Raw genomic sequence first — 27,436 nt, 5'->3', positions numbered from 1 at the left:
TGGGGTAATTGACCACAAAGTGGACACATGCCCATCCAGAACCCTTGCTGAGAGGATGGGTGGTGCAATCACGCCAGCAACTCCACCAAGCAATGGAAATGACACGCCACAGGAAGCTTCTCCTCCTTTCGAGGCTGCTCCTGATCCTGATATAACAGAAATCCATACCTCCACTTCTAAGAAAAACCGAAAGGGGAAAAAAACTTCCACAAGCAGTAAAATCCAACAAGAAGAAACAGTGGCTATTGAAACCATCAATACCAATATAGATATTAATACAGATGAAATAGATACAGAAGAAGGAAAGATGGAGGTGAACATCAACACCTCCAAACGGCCATTAAGCCCACAGGAAGAAGAGTTGGTAACGCCCCAAAACAGCAAAAGTAGCTGAGACCGCTCACCCAGAAGTTCCTCATGCAAAAGCAGGGGAGACTCTAAGCCATCTTATTAGAGGTATCCCTGGGGTGGCGGATAAATTCAAAGAAGCGATGGCAAAATTAGGAGAACCTGAACTCCTCCTTACAGGGAAGCATGGACCTGATGTTGTCAGTGCAAAATGGGGTGACCTTTTCGTGGATGACATCAGCAAAATCAGCCCTGATCAAGTAGAGGTAGCTATGGATTTAGATGAGGAGGCAGTTTCGGCGTTTTTTATAGCTCTCTGCAAACTGGACATGGTCAAGGGAAGTGAAGTAGCCAAGAGAATATTAACAGCCCACAACAAAAGAAAGACACAGTAACCACTTTGTGGGTTTACTGTACTCAGCTTCACTGGTTTTTAGCTCCCACAGGTGGGGGAGGACCTGAGAACCCGAGCGGCGAAGGCTTACAGCGAGGCGGTGCAGTTCCTTGTGAGCTGCATCACTCGGGCCAGATCCTTCCTCCACCTCTAAGTTTAGCTTTCAATTTTGGCTTTTCTGTGTACTTTTTTGTTTTTGTTTTGTTACATGTTTCCTTTTTAGGATTTTTCCTTTTTTTGTAAAGTGAAAAATCAACGACCGTTTTAGAAACGCCCCTGGGGGGAAAACAGCTAAAACAGGTCAACTGAGGCCTCTTTCACCTACTCTACCACTATGCACTCTATCTTTATTTCCTCTCCTACTATCTGCTGACTCTCAGCCTATCTTACTCTACAGGCCGATGATGAAGATTTGTTGAACTCACAAATTATTATTATTATTTCATAAACGTAACGAACATATCCTAGAGGGTATGTATGATAAATATTGAATCCAACATTATTTCATAGCCGAATATAGAAACTACAAGAGTTTCGTGCCGGGCTGTTTTTTTTTTTTCTTTTTCAGGATTTTAAGAACCTGAAAATTAATCACGAGGATCATTTGACACGAAGAGTAAAAAGCACATTGTTGAGCACAGTGGCCTACTCAGGATTTAATCTTGGGGGGGGGGAGTTGAGTAGACGATTTGAGAATACACACTACGCATTGCATACGAGCTACGACTGAGCATCTGCAGTGATCGCCAATACATGATACCTATGATCTCCTCTGGCTTGGCTCAGGCAAACGAAGTAATACCCGGGCACTACTTCGTTCACCTTGCGTTCACAGCGGCCAGGATTCACGAGAGCTACAGGGTATTCCCACCTTATGTGACCGCTAATTCATACGTAGTATAGAAACAGAAGACACGACCCAACATAAATTTAAAAAAAAAATGAATTTTAATTAGGAAAAGATGTTTGGAAAGTTTTCTAGTGTTTTTCTCTTTTTCTTTTTTTTGGGGGGGAGGGAGTAGGGCTCCTTGGCCCCCTCCCGGGTGCGACAGGTTACATAAACGTATAAGAGACTTTCAAATATCACAAAGAATGAGGCTCTGGTCCCTATTTAAGATATCATGGGTTCATCTGGCCCCTGCAGATTCCTTAAACATCCTGGAAAAGAGATTGTTTTTTAGATAAAGCATTGAACCAATCCGTTTCATAATTTTCTGAAAAAATTTGTGCAGTGAGGACACTTTTATCTTTCCTTTTACACTGAACATCTCCAGGATGTTCCTCCATATGCAAACCCAGAGACGAAAACTTGTGAAAGGGCTGATCATTAACAAGGGGATGTCGGTGTTTCCTACATCACAATCCAAAGTAAGCTTCCAGTCAAGGTACCCATGCTTACGCCTGATTAGCGATGACTACGTCTACAGTTTGCATCTGAGTGACGAGAGAGAACAGTGATTTTCAAACTACGGGTCGCGACCTGTTAGTAGGCAGTGAAATCGGTTTAGTGGGTCGCGACCAACATGTTTTTAAAAATTAAATATAAAATATTAGAGTTTATCTCACAGATTTTGTAGCTTTAACACGTTCACACCGGGCGGTGTGATATCCCAAGTTTCCTTCCAGGAGGGAACTCGTTTGATGGTATGTTATGACCCTTCGGCGATGAACGGGCTCATTTAAAAATGAAAAAAAAAAAAAATCAGCCTTTTATTACCGTATAGGTAGAAGGCGAGGCTGTTTTAACCCTATCTAACTTTTGGAGACTGAGTAGCCAGTTGCGGTATGTTAGTTTGGATGTTTTCGATTAAATTTTAATTGCAAAATCATTATTGTCTTAATGATAATGTATAGCATCTGTGGGTGGGAGTTGTTCATCATTATGCAAATTTGGGTCGTTTTCATTCTAGATGTCTCCAATTTATTCCAATTATGTCCATACTGTGTTTAATCATACAATAAAGCTACTTATTTTCTTGTATTTGCAGTATGGTTTCTGTGTGGGAGAATATTTTTTCATTTGTTTTGGGAAAAAATAGATCCCTGTTTAAGATATCATGGGTTCGTCTGGCCTCTGCAGATTCCTTAAACATCCTGGAAAAGAGATTACCTTTTAAATAAAGCATTGAAGCAGCGAACCAATCCATTTCATGATTTTCTGAAAAAAATTGTGCAGTGAGGACACTTTTATACTGAACATCTCCCAGATGTTCCTCCATATGCAAATCCAAGAGACGAAAACTTGTGAAATTTGTAGCGAATTTGTCTTTTCTCTCCTAGGAGCGTGAGCTGACAGGAAGTAGTGCAATACCATGCCACTTATAGCAAAGGTCGATCACGCTCCAAACACTTCCCTGCCTTCCAAAAATCAGTTTAATATCTTGGGGCAGTCATATAAAATCTACGAGCCCGTATATAAGAACTCATATACGGGACCCTGTATAAGATTTTATGCTGATAAGAAAGGATTTTCTTATAAACTTTTCGTGCATCGTGAGGAGCCCCACCGAACTCAAGATATTAAAATGTCTTTTGGAAGGTGGCGAAATGTTTGGCGCTTCCTCCACCTTTACTACGAGTTGCCCTGATATTGTATTACCTCGCTATCTTGGAGTCTCGCTTCTCCGCCTTTTTTTTCTGAAGATGAAGGTGCAATGTGTGTGTGTGTGTTTGTGTTTAATTTCTAGTTGAAACAATTTATTAATAATCCTTATTCACATGGATTTCTCAGTTTTTATTTATTAAAAATCAACTACATCACAAATATATTGAAAACATTTTACATAATAAGCATTAATGAGTTATGAACAAAACTGTAAAAAAAGAAAAACTACGTCGACTGTTAAACACAGTAAAAATAATCTCAATGTGTAATTTAAAGTATTAGTTTAGCTGCAGTCATCCCACTTTCTCTGGTCCATATAGATCAGAAAAGAATTAAACAACGTATATGCCTTAATAACGTATAAATTGAAAAACTTTGGGAACAAACATTAATGATTTATTTATTAAAGAAACCTATTTTATTAATTATTTATTATGCGATCTTATATATTTTATTAATTTTAATTATTTATTTATTATGTTTATTATGCGATCTTATATTTTAACATTGAGACATAATATTTCTTGCAAATTAAAGCAAAATGTAATTTTGCAAAAAATGTAATAATTCCTTATAGTCCTTATAAGGACTGGCTTAAAGGGGCGAAGCAAGAATGCTTTTTATCTTTCCCGTTATCTGTAGAGGACAGTGTAGGGATAAGGTGTTATTGAGCTATTAAAGCTCTGATCATGGCAGGAGGGTAACAGCAATAGCCGAGCCTCACAGCCTTCATTGGCTACAGCATTGCCATCCAAGGGTATGGTGGTTCTTTCCTAAATTAAATTGTATCAATAAATTAAATTGTATCAATGTAATGAATTATTTTATAATTCATTTCCATTTCATATATGACATATTTTTAAAATTCTAAGGTGTCTTAATTACAACATTACATTATTATTAAAATATTTAACGATATTAAAAAATTAAGTTCAGTAAAATATTATATAGTACTTTGCAACTTTTTTAATATATCGCATAACGTATTGTCTTTGTAAATAAAATTAAATATTATTTATAATTTGTAAGTGCTTTAAGGAAAAAATATAAAAATTTGTAATGTAAATACTAAAAATGGAGATATACTTAAATTTACAATTATTATACTCTACTTAGCCTTCTTTCCCCTTTTTTCTAAGGACAGTTACTAAAAATAAACGAATTACTGTATATTATATTTCATCTACAAAATATAGTGTCAAAAACAACGAACTTCTCTATCTCGAGGTCAATTAAAGAAGTTAAGGACTTATAAAAAGAAACACTGTATTAGCAAATGGCAGTACAGGCCAGCACTGTTTTCAGTTGAAGTTCTTACTATTTGAGACAAACAAAGTGCGACTGTTTACTCTTGCCTCATAAAAAATAAAATACAATAAAAAATAAACCTACTCGTGCAATAGATTAAAAGGCAAGCAAATGAAACGCACGTATCACAGAATCTACTCGATTATCGAACTTGACTTATTTTTGTAATCTTACATTTTATAAAGCAGTATTCGTGTTATTACGTAATATGTAGTTTCTAATATATACTTTCTATAGCTTCTTTTTTTTTTTTAATGCATTTATAGCTATTTTTCAAATTCGCTTTAAATTCCTCAAATGTGACCAGCACAAATTAAAAGTAGCTTTTAAAGCGCCCTCTGTGAGTGTATGTATGATCCAATTTAATTGCGTACTATTGCACATAATTTATATGGTAGTAATTTACGACTGGATGTAATGAAGTCTTCTGTAGATTTACTTTGATTTTCAGGAGATTCGATCTTGAAACGATGGATAATGGATGTAAGAATCAAAAACAATTGAATACGAGCCAATGATTCCCCAAGACACACTCGCTTTCCTGAAAAGAAAGAAAAGTAGTATTATTGCATGATATATACACAACTCTTACACAACTTCCACGGATGCCCCCCCCCCCTGTTCTCTATTTGTCATATATTGAAAATTTTCACTTGTATCAATTTTATAAAATCCCATTAATATCTTAAAGTTTCTATCCTACCTTCCCCCCCCCCCCTATTTTCGCGCCTATCAACTAAACTATGTAATCCACAAACCTTCAACCTGCATATAAAAATATAATAAGATTAGGACAATTAAAATATAACAAGATAATTATTATAATAAGATAATAATTTGTATGGACTTTGTGAAAAGGACACGAACATTAAAAAATACAATTATAGAAAAATTACATTTCAGAAAAAAAAAAAAAAATCAATTTGATTTATTAAAACTGTAAAAAAATCTTAATTTCTATATGTGAATTGTATTAGACACAGATCTATGGCGACTATGATAGGAGAGATGGGAAATATTTCATAGGTTAAAACACAAGATAGAGCCTCCGTACCTCAGTCGGTATAGACGAAGTCGGTAGGAAAGACCTGAGTTCGATTCCATCCAAGACGTGAGGAACCTTTATCTGGTCTCTTTCAACTAAAGGTGAGTTAGCCGGTCTCATACAGTGGGGGGGGGGGGTTCGCCCGGAAACTCGGGTTTTTCGTCCAGAACAGGCAACCCGATCCCGTGAACACACGCATCTACAGACATACGACACACCGGGAGACATAGGGCCAACCACCTTATCCTCGAAGCGGTCGCGGTTTCAAATTGTAATAGCCTAATACGAACGTAAGCGACCCCTAGGCCTAATATGTGAAAGGAGGAGAGAACACAATCTTGTGCTCTCTCCTCCTCAACTTGTGTTTTAACCTATGAAATATTTCCCAGGCAAACATACTCAACTCGAGTATGTTTGCCTGGCACTAAAATAAAGGATTTAAATAACATTATGAGTAAGGAAAATGGCAAACATTCGGAGATATATATGTTAGCGGGAATAAATGACCTAAACTTAAAATGTCTCCTAAGTCGAGGGTTAAAAAGGTGAATTTTATTAATATGACAGTCAGGTTTTGATAGCGAAGAATCTATGAATTGAGTTATGGCATTTAATTGGAGTCTAAGTAAATTATGCGTTTCACGTGACTGTGGTTAAATTGAAGTAATTTATTAATTTATTAATTTGTTAATAAGCGGGAGTCACAAAAAATAAATAAACGAGGAGATATTATACCGCATATTGTGGAAATTTCTGAGTTTTACCTTAACGATGATTCATGATATCGTAGTGCATATAATGTTGTCAAAAAGAGACCAAATAAGTAAAAAGAGGGATGTGTTACTCCTTATCAGTAAAGATTTACACTATCAGATTGATGATAAACTGAATTCCTATTCGAAACAGGAATTTGAGATTGCGAGGGTAGAAGTATGCTACTGTGGTGCAGTGCTTTCAACTTTTTAAAGAGATGACCCTTTTTTTGTACAAAAAAAAAAAAAAATCCTGCGCACCCTACACTTTTTATAAAACAATATTGACCTATAGCATGTATTTTATTCTAGTAAAACATTAAGTAAGAACACTGAAGATGTTCTTACTAGAACTACATTGCAAGTGTTTTTATTGCTATGTTTACTGAAATAAGTGGATAGAAAATAAAAAAAAGTAGGAGTTTTGCTCGAAAATAATAATATTGATCATTGCTTTGCTCCCTTCTAGAAAGGGTTTCGCGTCCCTCTAGAAGGGGGAATGGGCGCCCCACAGCCTGAAAACCACTGCGGTAGTGGAGGTGGTGATATCAATGGGCGCTGCTTAAAGAGAAAAGGAGAAGGAATATATTATTAATGAGGATTTTTATATGCAAACAGGAGAATGAAAGAGCAGTAAAAAATTCCTGGAGCAACTTCATGACAGTTATTTAAATCAACATGTACGGGAACGTACTAGAAGAGATAGGATGTTGATTTTTGTAATCCCATCCAAGGAATCAGTGACGGATATATTAATTACTTAGAAACTCCTCTGTGTTGTGTTAGTGATCGTTTGACCTTGGAAGGTGAATTAAAACAGGGGGGATAATAATTAAGAATGCGTTATTGGGGGAATAAAAAAGAAAGCTAACTTTGATTGTAGGTTAAGTAATCTCCCAGTTAATATTTCTTAATTCTCTTAATGGAAGAGACATCAGTGCACGATAGGTAGTAATAAAATAGAGGGACAGATTGCACAGTGATTATTATTCTAAGATTAATCTGAAAAGACTTTTATAGATATAAAAAAGGGGTAAACACAACAGAAAGGGGAAGTGTGTGTATGGGGGGGGGGGTTGCCATAGGTTTCGATTTTAGGATCCTTGTTGTTTAATATATTCAAAGGTTCAAATATTAAGAGTAAAATTTCTCTCTTTGCTGACGATGTAAAGTAAGGCAGAGTAGTCAGTTGTTTGGAGGAACAGTTAACTGTTAAATTCTTTACAGAATGTTCTTAAATATTGGAAGAGCGGATGGTAAAGTGGGATTTAAAATTTAATGTAAACAAATGCAAATATATCCGATTCAGTACAAAGATAACATTAGATAGATCAGTGGACAGGGAATTTAAGTTCAGGAATCATCATCATCATCATACGTATCAAGGATTTAGGCCTAGCATGGCCTGTTTCGGCCTTAGAAGTCATCGTTGAATCTCTTAAGAGGACGTCCTGGTTTTCTTTTTCCTAATGGCTTGTACTTTAAGACTTGTTTTGGTAATCTTTCTGTTTTCATTCTTTGAACGTGTTCCATCCATTTATGTTTATATTTTTTATTTTTTTCTATTACTGGTTCTTGTTTTAATTCTTTCATAATTTCTTCATTTCTTTTGTTATCAAATAGGGTATACTTTGCAGTTTTTCTCATAACCTTCATTTCTGCTGCTATTAATCTTTGTTTGTCTTTTTGTTTTATTGTCCAGATTTCGCTTCCATACATTAAGACCGGTAGGGCTAATGTATTGTATACTTTTAGCCTGGTTTGTTTTTGAACTAGGTTTGGTTTAAATATAGAGTTAATTACTCCTGTTATTTTTCAATAATTTGCAATTTTTACGTTTATATCTTTTTCATTTTCATATGTGATCATACATCCCAGGTAGTTAAATGAATTCATCTGTTCTAAGATCTTGTTATCTATTACTATTTTAGTTCTTGCTGGATCTTGTCCTTTAAAGGCCATAGTTTTTGATTTTTCCGTTGATATTATCATACCATAATCTTTGGATATCTCATTTAGATTTAAAATAGCTTTCTGTAAGTTATCTTAATTTATAATTATTATTTGGTCGCCGGCAAAGAGGAGAGTGTTTAAGTTAACTGTAGGTGAAAGTTTAATTCCTTGATGTAAATTTTTACTCCATTTTATTATTATTTCATTTAAGTAGATATTAAAAAGAGTTGCTGAGAGGGGACATCCCTGTCAAACCCTTTGGTTTATCTCTCTCGTATATGATAGCTCGTGATTTAATCTTATTTGTATTTGATTATTTTCATATATACTTGTGATAGCTTTTAGGATATTATTTGGTATTTGTCTTTCTTTTAATTTGTTAAATAATATGTTTCTTTTAACTTTGTCAAATGCTTTTTCAAAGTCAATAAATGCAATATGTGTTTCTAAATTGTATTATCTTTTTTTCTCTATTATTAATTTTAGGCAAAAGGCCGGGTCTATAGATGATCGTCCTTTTCTAAATCCATTCTGTACTTCTAGAATAAAGTTTTCGGAATATTTCATTAGTTTGTTATTTAAGATTCTGCTATATATTTTGTATCAGTATACTAAATTCCTGTTACAAAATATATAGCAAAATATATACCTGTATAGTTTTTAGGGTCATCTCTAATTACCTTTTTTAAAGATAGGAATCACAATTGCTTTTTTCCATTCTACTGGGGGGGGGGGATGGGGATACCAGTTGAATAAATTTTATTTAAAAATAAAAAGAGTCTTTCTTTGAATCTTGTTCCTGCATATTCATATAGTTCTGAACCTAGCTTATCTTCTCCAGGTGATTTTCCGTTTCTTGTTTCTTTCAGGCTGATTTCTAATTCTTCTTCAGTTATTTCCTTTTCATTTTTGTTAATTGTTTGCCAGTTGTCTTTTTTAAAATATTTGTCTGTCCACAATTCTGTGTAGTAATTTAGAAATTCTTCTAATTGCAATTCGGTGTTTAATTTTATGTTTTCTTTGGTATCTGCATTTAAGTGTTTCAAAATCTTATGTACATTGGGTCTTGTTTTATATAAATTATGTTCTAAATTAGAAACAAATTTGTTCCATGATTCTCTCTGTCTTTTTCTGACTTCTCTTTTAGCTATGGCTCTTATTCTTTTATATTCTTTTCATCTTCTAATCTTTTACTGTTTAACCATTTGTGATAGGCTTATTTTTTCTTTTTGATTATTTCTTTGATTGTATCATCCCAAATCTTCAGTTTTTTCCTTTTATTGAATTTTTTGGTCTTTCCTAAGCTTTCATTTGCAGCTGCATTTAGTATCGTTTTTATATCAAGCCATTCTATTTCTATTTCTTCATTTTGTTTTATTTTATCTAGATATTGGATAATTCTTTGTTCATATAGCCATTGTACATTTGTGTCATTCAATAGTCTAGTCTTATAAACAAATGTTTCAATTTTTCTTTCTGTTCTTGTTACTTGTAGCCATTTAGGTGGTAATCTTAATATTATTTTAACAAGGAAGTGGTCACTGCTTATTTCATATCCTCTGTGAACTCTAACATCTAGTGAAAATTTTGATGTCTTTTGGTTTAATATAAAGTAATCTAATATTGATTTTCATCCTCTTGCTGCCCAAGTATATTTATGTATGTCTTTATGTTTATAGAAGGAATTCATTATTTTTAGGTTATTATAAACTACAAAGTCAATCAATTTTTTACCATTTCTGTTTAGAGTGTGTTCTCCATGTATTCCTATATTATTATTAATTTTCGTGTTTCCAATTCTTGCATTTAAGTCTCCTGCTAAAATTATGTAATCATTTTTATTTATTTTATTATATATGTTTTGTAGCTGATTATAAAAATCAATATTATCCTGTTCTCTTCCTTCTTCTGGGGCATATAAACCAATTATCGTTAAATAGCCTCTATCTATTTTTATTCTAGCTAGAAGGGGGAATGTCTATGTTCAGGAATCATATTGGTAAAACAACTAGTCAAGCGCAGCAGAGTCTAGGTTTAATTAATTAAAATAAGTTAGGAGAAAGGAAATGATGATACCATTATACAAGTTTTTAACAGGCCACTTTTAGATATGGTTTTATGATGCCTTGGGATGTGCGCTTGAACGACACGAGATAATCGATTTGGTGATTTGGAGATCGCTTCGGATCTTTTTTATCCGCTGTAGTAATATACTTTTTGTAATAAAAATCAAAGTGCAGGCAGAAACCAATGAGTTCGATTTTAGGATATTTCAATTTTTATTTTTATTTAGTTGGTAAGGAAAAGGTAGAATCCAGTGGGCCATAGCCTGAGAAAACTGCACTCATTAATTTCTACATTTCAGTTCCATTAGAAGTAAATACAATACAGATTGTTGTATGCAGTAAACTAAAGTACTGCATATAACCAAGTCTATATTCACAAGTGTTTTTCTTTTTTCTTTTTTTGCTTTTTTTTTTAAGCAGCTTGAATGAATTTGCTTTAACGTGCCTAAAATGGCTTTCATTAGTCATCATTATTATGTTATTGTTTTGGTATCTAGGCGCATAAAAGTGGACTCGAAGTAAGTAGGGCGTGATAAAGATTCCAAGCATAAATTCGCTTTATTAAACTACGTATTTTTTTAATTGATTAAAATCTATATATGATAACAAATCTACAGCGAAATTGTTACATATTATACATAACGATCTAATAATAATAATAATAATAATAATAATAATAATAATAATAATAATAATAATAATCATTATAGGCTTTAAAAGAGGAATTGGTAAAGGCCAGCAACTCACAACCAGTAGACATGGGCTCAGATCCCATCATGGCACGCTGTTTATAAAACTCTTCCAGATAAATTGATAGATATACAGTACTTAAGTTAAGGGGGATAATAAATCCCTCATTATTTTTAAAGCCGGATACGAAACTCGGAGATCGAAATCTAAGAGTTCCATGCCGAAGAACTATCGGCTAGTCCAAGCGTAAGTCAACACCTGGGTAGTACAACACTAGGGCAACTCGGAGCAAAGGTGGTACAAGCCCCATCACTATCCTTAATATTGTCTCATAATGTAAAACACAGCTCCTAGGAGATGTATTACTGTTTTACATTATGAGGAGAGGTCACTACCCAGACCGGTTTCGACCTTTATTGAGGTCTCATCAGTGAGTAGGTAGACCTGCATAATATTGAGGTTTAAGTGAAACGAACTTACATACCCCTACTATACGAAATGCCAGAACGGTGTACCAATATATATTATTACTATGATAAAGAGCCAAGAGGCTATTTTTTTCCGGTGGCGTAAATTAAGTTAAGGGGATAATAAAAAAATAATAAAATAAAAATAAAAAAATAATGAGGGATTTATGAACCCCTTAACTTAATTTACGCCGCCGGAAAAAAATAGCCTCTTGGCTCTTTATCGTAGATATACAGCTTGGAAATTCAGGTAGAATTATCTTTAAAAAAAAATAATTTAATTGTATTGATTTTATTACATGTCGTAGTGAAAACTGTTGTCGGATGTGTTCCAACTTACCTATCGAAAACGGAAAGAAGGATTCTCGTCTTTCAAGTTTCCCATCGGGACCGAGGAACCTCGCGGGATCAAAGACGTGGGGATCAGGCCAGTACCTGGGGTCGTTATGAACGGCCCACATGTTGGCAACCACAACGCTTCTCTTTGGAATTGTATAACCTCGAAGTGTGGTTTCCTCTGAAACAACAGATTTAATTTACTTTGTTATACATTGCTGTAAATAAAGCAAACGAAATTTTTAATAAGCAAGAAAAGTAACATTTTATTGAACGAGAGCCAAACAGCAACTGGAAGCAATGGAAAAACTTGTACGCTCTTGTCCTTGATAAAAGCACAATCCTTTCGATTCATCAGTGAACAAAAGAGGATATTATTTTTAACATTAAAAATAGAATTACGAATAATGCGTTATAAACCAATAAACGGAAATAACAAATACACCAAAACCAACCCATTTGGGTGAGACAGTACACCTGCGTACAGACGCATACACCAACTCTCTCCTTCTGCAGAGAGTTCGGTATTTTATAAAATTTTGTTCAGATGTGGGACCAAAAACAAGCAAAATATTTCGAAATGATACGAGGGAATAGCTCTGATCTGGGCGGATGGGATTCAACAAAATGAGGTATTTACTATTTTTATTCAAATTTGTCGCACGAGCTCTGTTTTGGTTTAAATCGGGCTGTTTGTAAGGGGAAATTAGGCAACAGTTTTCAAAGTGGAACAAAATTATTTCCGCTTTAGTTGAATGGAATTTCGTAAAATTTGTTATTTAGGATTTTTATTATTATTATTATGTTTCGCCTCCTTTCAATTTTGGATTAATTCGGACCATTCTGAGTAGCAAAATTACAAATATATGCGCACAATAGAAAAAAAAAGATTGTGCAATTTATAACATAAACAAGCAGAAATCCTATCCTGCGTTAGAAAACAAATCAAGACAGTTTAGGTCTCCAATACGCAGGATAGTGAGTGATCTCACACCAAAAGCTGTCATTCATCTTCCAAGTTATGTTTCTTTTTTATTCATGTATTTTATGAATGAATTTAAATACATCCACTATTCATGTATTTTATGAGAAAAAAAAAAATTAAATACATCCACAATACATTCGATTTTTCACAGCGAGTAGTTCGGTATGAAAATTCCAATTATTGCATTTTTTTGTTAAAATGCAAAAAGAAATAAAGAAAAAACACTGCAAATATAATACATGATGGTACAAATTAAGTGAATGTTGAATCCAACATTATTTCATAGCTGAATATAGAAACTACAAGAGTTTCGTGCCGAATATATAGAAACTAAACGTTTCGGCGGAACAAGCATAAGTAGTTCAACGTTGGCCAACTCGTAGCAAAGGTGGGACAAGCTACAGACAGTTTTCCTTAGTATTTTCCATAAACGAAAAGCACATCTCTTAGAGGATATGTATGATAGAAATATGTATGATAATATTGAATCCAACATTACTTCAAGAATTTCGTGCCGAAAATATAGAAACTAAAAGTTGGGCGGACGCAAGCATAAGTAGTGCTTATGCTTGCTTATACTGGGCAACTCGTTGCAAAGGTGGGGCAAGCTCATGAGCACTGTCGTCAGTATTTTCCATATATGTAAAGCACATCTCCTAGAGAACATGTATGACAAAAATACGCCTTTGGCTCTCTATTTCAGTAAGACATGATGATTTATTTATTTTCAGTTACAATCTAGAAATTATTGAACAAAGAATTAAAAAAAAAAAAAACTAAACTAAACTATACTATACTGACATCGGGGGTCGCGGTATCTCTCAGATAACATTTACTGTCAAACATCATAAACCTTTACATAACATGTGTTAAACCAAACTGACAGCAAAAAAAAGTGCGGAATATCGCTCGTAACATATGGATGCACAGCTACTCATGATCTTCAACCTATACAATAGATAAGTTAAAGAATATTCATGTTAACAATTAGCATGTATCTGTCAGATCAGATGCGACCTCCCGAGTGTTGGCTATTTGTATTGATTTCTTTGGCGTGTGGTGCTTTTAACGAAAACCACTAAAGGTATTGTCTTATTATTGGTATATATTGGTATTTTTAATAAAAAAAATATCACGAAATTCCCGTTAGAATCACCATCCACCGGATTCTGTTTTTGTATTATTTTTCAAAAACCCTGCCAAATAACTATGGCTAGTTTGTGCAACACTGTTAATATAAACACATATCACTGAGTTAGGGACACCCTGTCTACTAAAGTTTTTTTTTAAATTTAATTTAGTTGATTGTATTTAAGAATTAGCAATATTTTATAGTAAGAGTTCTGCGGATAAGTAAAAAACTGATACTAACGGCAGTTGTCCACTGCTCTAGGTTCAACTGTTGTAATAATGAATTTCATTGTCTTTAATCATTTCCATATTTTTTTCTTTGAATTCACTATAAGCTGCGTGACATAATCAGTAGGCGAGACTTCACGTGATGTCATTCTCATCTTCCCCACCATAGAGTGATGAAAATGAATTGATGTATTAATACCATTCAGATCCAAGTGAGACAAAAATCCTATTTTGAAGAGGTTTTATACGACTTCAGATCTTCAGTAGACCTGGTGAAGTCACATCAGATAAAGAAAATCATCTGCACCAATTTTTATAAATCAAATAAATTTGCTAACGCCTTTTATTCCCCAAACGGAGTTACGCGAAGCCTTTTAGCCATAACTTTCAGGAACTATATGGAAATTATTATTATATATATTGCATTTAATGAAATACAATAAAAATACTTATTAAAAACGAAAGTCCTACCTGCATTTGAATGGAATAGAGTAAAAGGGAAAATGCTCGCATGTCGATGAATCTCCAGCAAAGTGGCTTCCGTATATGGCAAATAAACGCGATCAGACCAGGAAGGCAATCGTCCTCCGACTACCTCTTCTAGTTCCTTCTTGATATTCTCTTGAACATCTGAATGGGTCATTAATATATTCAGAGCCCAGTAAAGAGTGCTGTAAGTGGTAGGGCCCCCGCTAATAATTAAGTCAAGTAGAATGGCTTTCAACCGGTCCACTAAAATACAAATACAAATGTACAAAAATAAAATAAAAATAAAAATCAGACATTTAAAAAATATTTTGGGAATTATATATTACCTTTATTACGAGCTTATAATATAATAATACAATATTTATCTGGAAACTATTTATTTCTATTTTTTAACACTAATATTTTTCAACCCGAAGGAATGCGCAGAAACTATGTGATAAAATTGTAAATCGTGGGCTTGTTTACAATGTATAATCCTCGCAGTTTATTTCAATTTCTGAAACATCAGCAAATCCAGAGACACCCGACAGCAGTAGTGATAAAATAACTTGTCAACGATGACACTTCGTGAAGCAATTCAAGCTACACATCCGGGAACTTTTATAAACAATAAACGTACATTCAAGCCTAACAGTTCCACGTTTGGAAAAACCTCCAATTTTTTGAACGTAGTTAAAGAAGCGAGCTGCTTAGTATGTTATGCAACTAAAAATACTTATCATAAATCAAGACGTTGTTACGTCTAACTATAGATGTTTTTTGAAAGAAATCGCGTTACATGTCAGACGTTTCCGTAAGGAGAGTGTGATAAATATTCGTCTGCTTGCTTCCAAGTGCCAAAACACACATAAGAGTTCAGTGTCACCGAAGACTTCTACAGTGGAAGAAAACTTCATGTCAGTAAATTTGATGTAATATTGCACAGAGTTAGTTTCGCACTTTAAAATATCAATTTATTTATTTATTTATTTTCCATATTCAGGAATACGTACTTTGCTTTGAGCTATACGGAATGTCAGCAGCAATCGCAACTGTTATATCATTATGCATGTTACACTTTTTATTATTATTATTATTATTATTATTATTATTAATTCATGACATTTCCATGGAGACCCGAAGATTCATCGCTGGAGGTCTCTCTACACTACACTACTCGATCTACTTATCTACTCGTAAAATGTATTTCTATTTGCTTATTTTTGACAAAATCAACCAAATATCATGATACATTTTAGAGTTTGAAATTTTCACGTTCTACATAATAATATTTTATAATATAATATAAAATAAAAAAAATCAACTAACGCCTTTTACTCCCTTATAATATGGTTTACAATAACATTAAATCTTGTAAAATTGATATAATGTTTCATAGTCAAAGTAATATCACAAATAATAAAGAATGTCAAGTAGACATACATATTATTATTATTATTAGGGAACCTCTATGGAAGTTTCAGTGTAAATGGATTTAGAATATTCATGACGGTCTCATACTAATTATTATTCACACAATAATAGTTTCAACTCCCTCATTCACTGAACATTGAAGTAGAAGAACTTCTTTTCAAATTTATAAATGCAATTTTAATATTCAGTATTTTTAAACCAATGGAACGTTTCGATTAAAAATAATTAACAAGGTAACGCGAGTTCCATATCTCTACGTTTCTATTGCTTATATTAACCTTCAGTAATCGCTTGGTTTTCAGTTAGATAGTAGTGACATCTATTGTGTATTTTTGTCGGAAATATTCTCACTGTTTATTTCTTTTCATTAAAAATTCTGTCAAGTAATTATCGTAATAAGTATTTTACTTACCTAAAATGTATTATAAATTAATATATTAATTAATTTATAAAAATGAATTCATCAAGTGTTTTCCAATAGCAACTGTAAGACTAGTCACATTTGTTATATGCACAATTTTACTCGTAAAATATTGTAATTGGGTTTATTTCCAGGGCTAATTTTGTCAAATCACGATGCTCTAACTTCAGAATTCACATATAGTGAATGAAGTTAATGCTCATATCTATATTTGTTATTGTTAATAAGAGTACGTTTAAAATAGCGAATGAAACCCCTTTAGTTTATTAATCATAAAATTGAAATATTACAAGTTGAGAATTAAAGTGGCTTCCCTGGCTAACGAAAATTAAACTTTAATATGCGTTTAAATTGATATTCACGAAGAAATGTCAGAGACCTTAAAAGAAATTTACACTGTTCCTCCGAGCGCTGCAAATTATATGATTCAAGTTTGTTTTTGCTTCTGTTGTTATGAAGGAGTGTTAATTATAATACATTACTATAGGTGAGGTAAGGATATTTTATACTGTTTATTATTAATTTTGCATTTTTGTATTTTTATTTTTTTTAACATAATCCAGAAACCCTGCTTTACCAAACGCTGAAATTTCTGAGGCCACTTCAGGCCTCCACTAAGCATCTTTCAATTTGAATATTACTTCCTTACCTTCACATCCTTGAATACAGATTTATACTCCCTAAGAGAAGTATTGTTCCCATTGCCGCAATAAGTTACTGTGTAAAAAGTTAATTTTAAAATGCAGTTGTTACGGAAGTGGAACTCCCCTCTAAAGTGTAATCATTTACATCATGTTTTACTATTATTGAGGTTATGGATTCTAATATTTCTTTACGGAGGTAATTTCTATTAATATATATATATATATATATATATATATATATATATATTTTTTTTTTTTTTTAAATTTATTTATTTATTTTTTTTTTTTTTTTTGTAAACATAGATTTAATGACTTAGAAAACCGAGATAACATAAAGATTTTAATGAGAATAATACAACTAGTTTCGGCTTATAAAAGGAAAAGAATAGTAATAAACATTGAAGTATCTAAAACAAACTGGAAATTACAGGTAAAAATTGCCACACATAATTGATACATAAAAAACGTTGTATTTTTTCAAGATGATCTAACAGGCGTGCCATTGTTTATTGCAAGTGTGCGTGCAGGCTCACGTGAACGCCAATATTGAATAACTGCAGCATGGCTATCTGGGATGTTATAACTCAAATTGTTGTTTAAGTGGACAGGGTTCAGCAGGATTTTCCTTGATTCTACAATTTTTCTCTCAAACTCATCATCACAGCGAAAAATATTTTCCGATCTATCCCAGCAAACGGAGTGGATTTGTTGATCATCATTAAGATTGTTTGGAAAAAGAACATGACTGGATAACGCAGTTGCATGTGATCTTTTGTAAGAGATGTCTCTCTTATGCTCTTCTATACGTCAATAGATTTGTTAGTTTGTCCAAAATAAGGGATATTGCAATCGCACCATAATTTATATACACCTGGATATTTTAGAAACTAGTTGTATTATTCTCATTAAATCATAAACTAAATCATATATATATATATATACTGTATATATATATATATATATATATATATATATATATATATATATATATATATATATATATATATATATTTGAGAAATGCAGACGAGCAATCTGTGAATGTTTCATTACATATGTTTTCTTAGATAATGATATATTTACTGTATATGTATTATAAGTAAGCTATTTACAGAACTAGTTTATCAAGCTCCCAGCTAGATGTCACTGTTCTCATTGAAATAAAGATCATTTTGTCTCGCTCTTTTTTTTTTTTTTTTTTTTCCCTTTTGGTCTGCTTCTAGAATCTACTGTAGTGCCTGTACATTCAGATATTTTTCCCCTTTATATTTTTCGATTCGACTGTTTATTTATAAATTAGCATTGAAATCCTTGTTTTCATTTATCAACACCGCCATGTATCGGTCATTTTATCAACCCAACTTCGTTCGCCGAACACCAAATAATGTTGGGGGGGGGATTGCATTTTCGACTTACTGGTAAAGGTGCTGGTTTTCAACGTTCCTTCTTTTTCAGCGCGTCGTCTCTCCTCAAGATAAACATCAAAATAATCTCGAAGGTTTGCGCTGTCGAAGGTGTCTTCGTGCGCTTTAATATATTTCTCCATGTGGTTGTAGAATGCATCTTTTGCTTTATTCAGTTCCATGAAATCGGAGGCCGTTTTCCATGGTAATGTTCTAGGAATAAAATAAATAAATAAATAAAATGAAAAAATTACATTGTACTTACTAAAATTTATAGCCACAGCTTTATCTTTATTTTAAACTTTATTTTCTATCTCATTATATATATATATATTGCATCAGACAGTTGCATATACTTCTTATATTCCATAATGGATCCAAATCTGAAAGCCAGTTTTGAATCCGCCTTGATTTTAATTCAAACTTAAACCTGAAAACATAAACTGCACTAGATAGAGAAGAATTAAGTGAATGGTGGTCACGTGATGTGATGTAACTATTATTTTAACGACAAAAAAAGCATCGTTTCAATGGGTGAAGGGAAGATGATTATGACGATTTAACAAGTAGGAGAACAAGGGGAGTGGGGGGGGGGGGGGAAATCAACGGAAGGAAATTTTAAGCGGAAATAAAACGAAAAGCCTAAAATTTCCGAAACCATGGTATTAAGATAGCGAATTTCTGAAGATGACCGAGTCACGATATTTTACTTGAAGAAAAGTATAAAATAAAGCTTGCTTAACTTGTATTTTATCTACTTGATGCTGCGATTTTTATAGTGCATCTCCTTACCCATTGGCTTTGTGATAACGCGCATGCGTATTATAGCAATTTAAACCTGCAATTCACATCGCAGATATGGTCCTTTGGGAATGGAAAAAAAAAAAGGCGCGCGCGTGTTCTAATGAGGTAAAAAAGCTATTTGCAGTTGTCTAAGGCCGATTTACTATGTAATCAGATCTCCCCCCCACAAAAAAAAAAAAAAAAATCTCGACAAAAGTTATGACAACTGGTGAATATAATGGAACTTACATCTTTCTTCTACAGATCTAGTAGAAGTTATTATGAGAAATGGATAGCTAATTCGAAAATTCTACAAAGAGCATGCCTTTTGTGGGTAGGTGATATCATTCGTTTCTCCTTCGTGTTGTTGAGGTGTTTGATTATTTTATTATATGTATTCCTATTTTAGTTCGAATAAGCATTTTTTCCCCCTTTGGAATGCCATTTTTTTTTTTTTTTTGATAGAGTGACATATTAGTTTATTGCTAATTTCAATTTATACACAGCATTTTTGTGGAATGTCCTCAGTTCTCCAGATTGGCGACTTCTAATATTGAATGTTTGTGTCTCAATCTTGACATTTAGAGAACTTCTGCGGTTTCGTATCTCACTTGCTTGGAAAAATGGATTCATTCTGACTGTAGCAGGAGAATTTCGTTAACTTTTTTGTAGACCAGGCTGAGAAAGGTTACAGAATTTGCCTCCCAGTAACTAGGGAGAAAATACGTAGTCCGTCCTGGGGGAACGACAGAATTGATAGGCTTGGTGTTTGTTTTCGAGTTCTGCAGAGATAGCTATCTCTGTAGTAAAGCTAAAACAAGCAAATAACAAGCCGCTTAGATACTGTATAGCATAAGACGCCATTCAAAATATTCCCTCCCATCGATTGCAGTACAAAACTCGAAATCGTCTTGGTTAATCTCTTTCTCCCTCTCTCTCTCTCTGTCTGTCTCTCTATGTTGCATTTGTGAAAAAAAAATCATTGTGTCTAAAGAAAAAATTTCCTAAATTTCACAACTAATTATACAAATCAATTGGATATTAGATCCAACATTACGCCGGCGAGGTATTCCCATAAGCTCTCTGGTCAAATTTCACACGAAACTTTTATAGTTTCTGTATTCGGCTTTGAAATAATGTTGGATCTAATATCCACTTGATTTATATAATTTTGCATCGCCGAAATGAAGCCTTTTGGCTCTTTATTTTAGTAAATATTTCTCAGCTAATGTTTTTAGCCCTAGTGATATACATTTTACGTTAAAATGCGGAAAAGCTACTTTTTTTTATTTATTTCACATTTAATTATAAAGATCTAGCGACTTCTTGGTGAACTGTCGTTACTTGATAACCTCCATAATACTCGTGTAATTTTTTATGTATTGGCTGCATGTCACTGAACTCTACAAAGAATGAGATCGCATAACAAATTTTCAACCAGACACTGTTAGGAAAGCAGCCGCTTCTTTGCCTACTTAATATTAATGATAAGTAATCTGCACCGTAAAACTGGGGGGGGGGATGTTCAGCTAAATGCATAAATGTGACACTGTTAGTGCACTTTTACGTGTCATCACATAATATAAACCAAACATTTCTTGGACGTACCAAAGTTAGCTCTCGACACGAAAAGTTTGCTTTACCCTTCCTCCACGATATTATTTTAAAATTTAAATACTATCCATTTTGCAAATTATTAAGTAAAAAAAAAAATTAACAATTGTGAAGCAATGCAATATCAAATCAAAAATATTTGCAGGAAAAATATTAAACAAACGACAACAACGTTACTGGCTTGCTGGGTGAAGCATAAAATGCTTTTGTATTCCCCTTTGTCTGTGTCGAGAAGCTTGATGGAGGGGGGGGCGGGTTGTGAGCCTTATGCTCGCACATTGTGAACTATGGGATTAGCTCTGTTCTGCTGAGAGCAGGATTGCCTTGGGTCTTTTATGTTTGCGATAGTCGTGTTCACTATAACTGGAAGCTTAGTGGGTTGGAATGAGAGTGTGCCTTGCTGAAGAACTTTTCCGCATGTTCGTGAAGGAGGGAATGGATGTCTAGAGTTCGGTTTGTCTGTGGAAAATTGATGCGTGTTTCTGACGAACCATGGGGCGTCCAGGATCATCCGCAGGCACTTGTTTTGTATCCTCTGTAGTTTCAAGATGTTGGATTTGGATGTGTGACTTCATGATGGGGATTCATTTGTGATTACTAGTCATATTACCATCTGATATAGTAGCAGCTTGTTGCGTGTATGCTGTTGCGGTTGATCGGGGGGGGGTACAGTTGGGTTCTGGCTCTGGATGTCTTTGTGTCTATGAGCTTGATGTGGCTGTTTATTTAGTTTTTTGTCTAGCTGTACTCCAAGGTATCTGGTTTCTGTCTGCCATGATATCTTTTTTCCTTTTTTGTGGGGGTTTACTTGTATCCTCCAGTCTGAGAACCATTTCTCTAGCTTTGTGATGGTGTCCTGGAAATGACTGATCGCCAGGTGTGGGCGGAGAGATCTTGTCGTTATGGCTGTGTCATCCGCGTATAGGGTTGTGATGGTAATCCTCGGGTTTTGTGGGATGTCGGCCACGGAGCCAGCAGGGATCCCTGTGGTACTCCTACTAGGATTTTGCGTCTAGTTGAGATGTGCCATTTATTTTTATCTGCATGGATCTGTCAGTGAGGTATGATTTTATTAGCTGGATGAGGTTTGTCGGTATGTTAGCCTGTATGAGTTTGTAGTTTGAATGGGGAAGTAGGCCTTGATGCCATACCTTGTCAAAGGCCTTGGCAACATCCAGAAAGACCGCAGCTCTGTGCAGCTTCCAGTTGTATCCCTGTGTGATGTGTTCCACTAGTCGGTGTATTTGTTGCGTCGTGCTGTGTACACGGCGGAAGCCAAATTGTTAGTTTGGTATTATTCCTAATTTGTCTGATTTTTCTTGTAGTCTTGAGAGGATGATTTTTTCAGCAATCTTTCCTAGGTTGGATAGCAGGCTGATGGGACGGTAGCTTTGCAGAAGTTGTGGAATGTTTCCTGGCTTTTTTATTGGTACCATGTTGGTAGCTTTCCATGCAATGGGGAAGTGTTGTATCCTCAGTATTGCATCGGTTATGTTAACAATAGCCATTCGAAGAAGCGGTCTGATGATTCTGTTTGTAATTCCATCTGGACCTGGAGCTTTTTTGTTGTTTAGATGTTTTATGATGTTGGTTATTTCCGCTGGAGTAGTGGGAGTGATGCTGTCTGGCTTGTGCGTGGTCAGTCTTAAGGCACGCTTGACCTGCTGGTGAATTTTATAAATGTGGGTGATGTTTATGTTGTCATATGATGGGCTGCATTGTTTTTCTAGGTTGTCTTTTATTGCTTTTTCTGTATCAGTGTGTGCAGTTTGCATGGGGGGGGTAGTGGGTTGCGTTTGGTGCGCAGAGTCTTCAGAAATTTCCATATTGTGTGATCTTCTGGATTGAGTGATGACAGTTTATTTTCCCAGTCCTGATTCCTGTGGTCTTGAAGTGCTTTTCTGACTTGGTTGTTCAAGTTGTTCAGTGTTTTCTTGTCCTGTGAGGCTCTTGTGTTGTGGTATCTTTTCCTAGCTTTGTTTTTTGTTCTGATGAGGTCCATGATGTTTTCTGGGAGCCGTCTGGTTGGGTGGTTGGTTGTGGTTTTGGTGACTGCTTCTAGTGCTTTTTTTATTTGGTTTGTTAGATTGCTTTCTGCTTCATCTATTTCTTCTTTTATGTGGATGATGGGTGCAGGGTCAGTGTATTCTGATAGGATTTTGGCTAGCTTGTCCCATGATATGAAGGTGTGCAGGGGAGCCAGTTGGTCTTGCGTGCCAAGTTTGATCAGGATTGGGTTGTGGTCAGATGATAATTCATTGATCGTCTCTACTTGGTACTGGTAACTGATGTTTCTAAGGATGGCTATGTCAAGCACATCTGATCTGTCACGAGGGCTGCAATGAGTGTGCTCGATGGGTCATGCTACCAAAACTGAGTTCAGTGTTGTGTAGTGTGCGGCCACTTCTGTTGTTGGTGGTGCTGAACCAGGCTGTGTGCTTGGCATTTAAGTCTCCTGCTATGATGGTGGGGGCTGTGGTGCCAAGGATGGCATCCAGGTCTGCTGTCAGTAGAGGGTTGCTTGGTGAGTTGTAGGCGGCATATATCTTGAGGCTTCCTGCATTGTTTGTGTGGACTTGGATTCCTGTAATCTCCAGGTTGGGGGTCTGTGGGTTGGATATGGCATTATGGTGGAGGTTTGATATAGATGGCAGTGCCTCCCCTCTGATGCTGAGTCTGTTCGTGCGGTACATTGTGTATCTTCTCACTTTTGGGTTGTTACCAGGTCTCAGGTGGTCTTTGTTTTTCTAGGTTGTCTTCTATTGCTTCTGCTTTTTCTGTATCAGTGTTGATCAGCATTATGTCAGGGTTGTGTCTGAGTGCAAATTCTTGTAGTTCTAGTGTTTTGGTGGTGAGGCTGTTGGCGTTCCAGGCAGCTATCAGGAGCGAATTGGGGTTTACTTTAGTTTTATTCATTGTTGAGTGCTGTCAGGATGGAATGAGTGCCTTGAAGGAATTTCTTCGTGGAGGATGGCGTAGGATTTGTTTTGCTGAATTCCTGAAGCATGGTAGCTAGTGAGGCAGTTAGAACTGATGTAAAGTTGGAGCTTGTAAATTCGTTGGAGAAAGTATTCTTGGATCGTGCAACCTCAGCATATGTTTTGGCCCTGGTTTCAGGTTGATTTTCTTTCTTAGTTGTCAAGGTGGAGGTTATTTGAACTGAATGGCGATCTACACAGTTGCCTAGGGTGTCACTGCTGGGTGATGGATGAGCGGTTTTGGGAGACCCACGATTCTTTGGGTGTGCTAGGCATCCTTTATAGTTAGCGGGGTGAGGACCTCTGCAGTTTGCGCACTTAGCTGGCATAGATCTTGGTTGGTGCATATGATGGTGTGGTGGCCTTCACCACATTTTAATCACCTGAAGTTGGCCCGCCATAGTTTTTGGGCATGGCCGAACCGCTGACATCTGTGGCACTGTCATGCTGACGCTCTCTTTCTTAGAGGTTCGGTAGTAATTTTGAGGCCGCAGACAGCAGCCAATTCATATATTTGCTTCTGGGTGTTATCCATCTCCACGAGTACTAAAGGCATTGGCTTTTTATCAGACCTGAGCATCCTGCTGACTTTGATTGGGGTCTGGCTCTGGTTTCTTAGATCAGCTGAGATTTCTTCTGGGGTGATTCCTTCTGTGACACCACGTATCACCACTTTTAGGGTCTTTTCGCTTAGTAAAGCAAATGTATGGTAAGGAAGATTTTTATTATCCAATAGGCTTGTCATCTGCCTGTAGTCAGTGACAGTAGCTGGCTGGATTTTGACTCCCTCATTTGAGTTTTTTGCCCAGGACTATGTGATGTTTTGCTCCCTGAGGGCTAATATGACAGAAGTCCATTTCTCCTTGTCCCAGAGTATAACTGGCTGGACCTTCTCCGAATTTTTCGGAGCGTCCTGTGTGGGTGAGTCATCCTCCATAAGACCATAAGGGGGGGGGGGTTGATGGCGGAACAGTAATAAATTCCTCTTTGGATATTTCGTCCTCTCCTTCTGGATCATTTGTTTGGGCGTAAAAGTTTAAATAACCCGGTCAGTCAGTCTCAAACTTTGCCATAATAAACTTTAACACTTCTAATGGCTCTTCCTTGTTTAGAGTCCTGATCTGTTCCTTGACGCCTTTCATATCAATTGGGAGTCTCCTGGAGTTATCTGATGGCTACGAAAAAAAAAAAAACTGCAACGAAGTAGGGCACTGAACCTACGATTATATATTCCCGCAGGCCTAAGGACCTGCCAGCACAATCCTGTTGACTCAAACAGTCAACTAGCAAAGATTAAGAAACGGTTTTGTGTTATAGTGATGTTGGAGGAGAACAGGAAAGGGCCTGGGAAAATTGCATCAAAAGTCAAAGTCTTACCTTGTATTCCACTATCAATGAAGATTCACAAAATCTAAAATATATATATATATATATATATATATTGTGAGTTCAACAAACTTCATCATTGGCCTGTAGAGTAAGATAGGCTGAGAGTCAGCAGATAGTAGGAGAGGAAATAAAGATAGAGTGCATAGTGGTAGAGTAGGTGAAAGAGGCCTCAGTTGACCTGTTTTAGCTGTTTTCCCCCCAGGGGCGTTTCTAAAACGGTCGTTGATTTTTCACTTTGAAAAAAAAAGGAAAAATCCTAAAAAGGAAACATGTAACAAAACAAACAATAACATGAAGTACAGAGAAAGCAAAGAAATGGAAAAGGTAAACCTAGAGGTGGGGGAAGGATCTGGCCCGAGTGATGCAGCTCACAAGGAGCTGCACCGCCTCGCTGTAAGCCTTCGCTGCTCCGGTTCTCAGCTCCACCCCCTTCTCTGAGAACTGAAAGGAAAAGCAATAGTCGATTCTCTTTACTTCCGTTTGTTGTGGGCTATTAAGATCTGATCGGCCACCTTGCTTCCCCGGTTCAGGTCTAGCATACGGAGAGCTGTGATGAAGGCCATTTCCACCTCTTCTTCTATATCCAGAGTTCCCCGTATCTCCTCTGGATTGATTTCTCTTATATCCTCTATGAAGAGGTCACCCGATTTGGCGCTAACAACCTTGGGACCGTGTTTACCTGTGAGGAGGAGTACTGGTTCCCCCATTCTCTCCATTGCTTGTTTAAATTTGGCTGGGATCTCAGGGATGTCTTTTATTAGGAACGTTAGCGTTTGCCCTGCTTTTGCTTTGGGGGAATTCTTGGTGGGAGGGTTCCGAAGCTTTAGCTGTTTTTGTTTTAGTTAACTCCTCTTCCTGTGGGCTTAATGGCGGTTTCGAAGTGTTGGGGTTTGCCTCCATCTCCTCTGCTTCTTTTTCTTCTATATTCTCTGGATTGGCTATATCTGGGTTCGTATTGGTAGCTTCGCTTTCTTCTGTTGGAGTTACCATTATGGTTTCAGTATTGGCGTTTTCCTTCAGGGTCGGAAAATCTTCCTGGTTTGAATTTTTTTCGTTTTCTGATGATGATTGCGTGGCTGGCGTGATAGTACCTCCCATCTTTTCTGCATAGGTTCTCTACGGGCAGGTGTTAACTTTGTGGTCCTTGGATCCGCATTTTAGGCAAGCCATTTGACATTCGTCCAATGCATGGCTTGTTGCGAGGCGGTTTTTGCATCTAAGTTTTGGGCAGTTTGCCCCGAGATGGTCGAAGGATCCACATCGGAAGCATTGCTTCTTCACACCAGGGTAATTGACCATTACCCTGGCCGATCCTATGACAACAAAATTTGGCACTTCTGCCTTCATTTCGATTACTGCGGTGACCTCACCAGACTTCCAATTTGGGAAATCTGGATCATTTGCCACTTTGACATCTCTTACTACTCCCCATTTCGAGAATGTTGTTTTAATTATGTCGGTCCCTTCCTCTAGGTATTCTAGGGGGAATCTATTCATTTTTAAGGTCTTCTGAATACTGCCTACTATAAATGGAAACACTCTCTTTCCTTGGCAATCTAACCCTTGCAGTAGTTTCTCCCTTGTGGCGGCATCTTTCACTACCACTTGGTATCGACCTTCTCTATACGGGGTAAAGCCGAAAATCTTCTCAGCTCCAACAGCATCCATCAGAGCTTTTGCTAACGTCCTTTTCGGGATGCTGGCCTCCACTATTATACCCAGAGTCCGGGTACGTGGCAAAGCAGATGACATGATCGACGGGGGAGGGCTATACTATTCCCACCACCGAGTGTTTTATTCTTACCCCAGTCCGGGGTTTATTCTGTATCTGCTGCTGTAGTTTATTATCAAGTGCCTCTATGAGACCCTTTGTCGATAATAACTGAGCTAACAGATACTACAGTTTGCTCTTAGCTAAACAATTTACTAATCACCTGGAAACTACACACTTGATAGAATGAATGCTTAGGCGTGTAAGCGATGATGATGAAATTCA

General features: G+C 35.9%; 1 protein-coding gene across 1 annotated transcript in view; it reads right to left on the bottom strand.

Moving 5' to 3' along the window:
- Window positions 1-3,461: 3,461 nt before the first annotated feature.
- LOC150102399 (cytochrome P450 2U1-like) overlaps window positions 3,462-27,436 on the bottom strand; it is a 43,289-nt gene continuing 19,314 nt past the window's right edge. Inside the window, exons 3-6 of the mRNA XM_090398892.1 lie at window positions 18,690-18,889; window positions 14,780-15,040; window positions 11,969-12,145; window positions 3,462-5,196 (exon numbers count right to left, since the gene is read on the bottom strand). Of these exons, the coding sequence (XP_090255018.1) occupies window positions 5,018-5,196; window positions 11,969-12,145; window positions 14,780-15,040; window positions 18,690-18,889 (817 nt within the window). The 3' untranslated portion in view covers window positions 3,462-5,017. The remainder of the gene's footprint in view (window positions 5,197-11,968; window positions 12,146-14,779; window positions 15,041-18,689; window positions 18,890-27,436) is intronic.

Source organism: Typopeltis vanoorti, chromosome 10 (genome assembly GCF_054136105.1).
Source record: "Typopeltis vanoorti isolate ZY-2024b chromosome 10, IOZ_Tvanoo_1.0, whole genome shotgun sequence".
Taxonomy (NCBI): Eukaryota; Metazoa; Arthropoda; class Arachnida; order Uropygi; family Thelyphonidae; genus Typopeltis; species Typopeltis vanoorti.
This window is presented reverse-complemented; position numbering and strand designations above follow the sequence as displayed.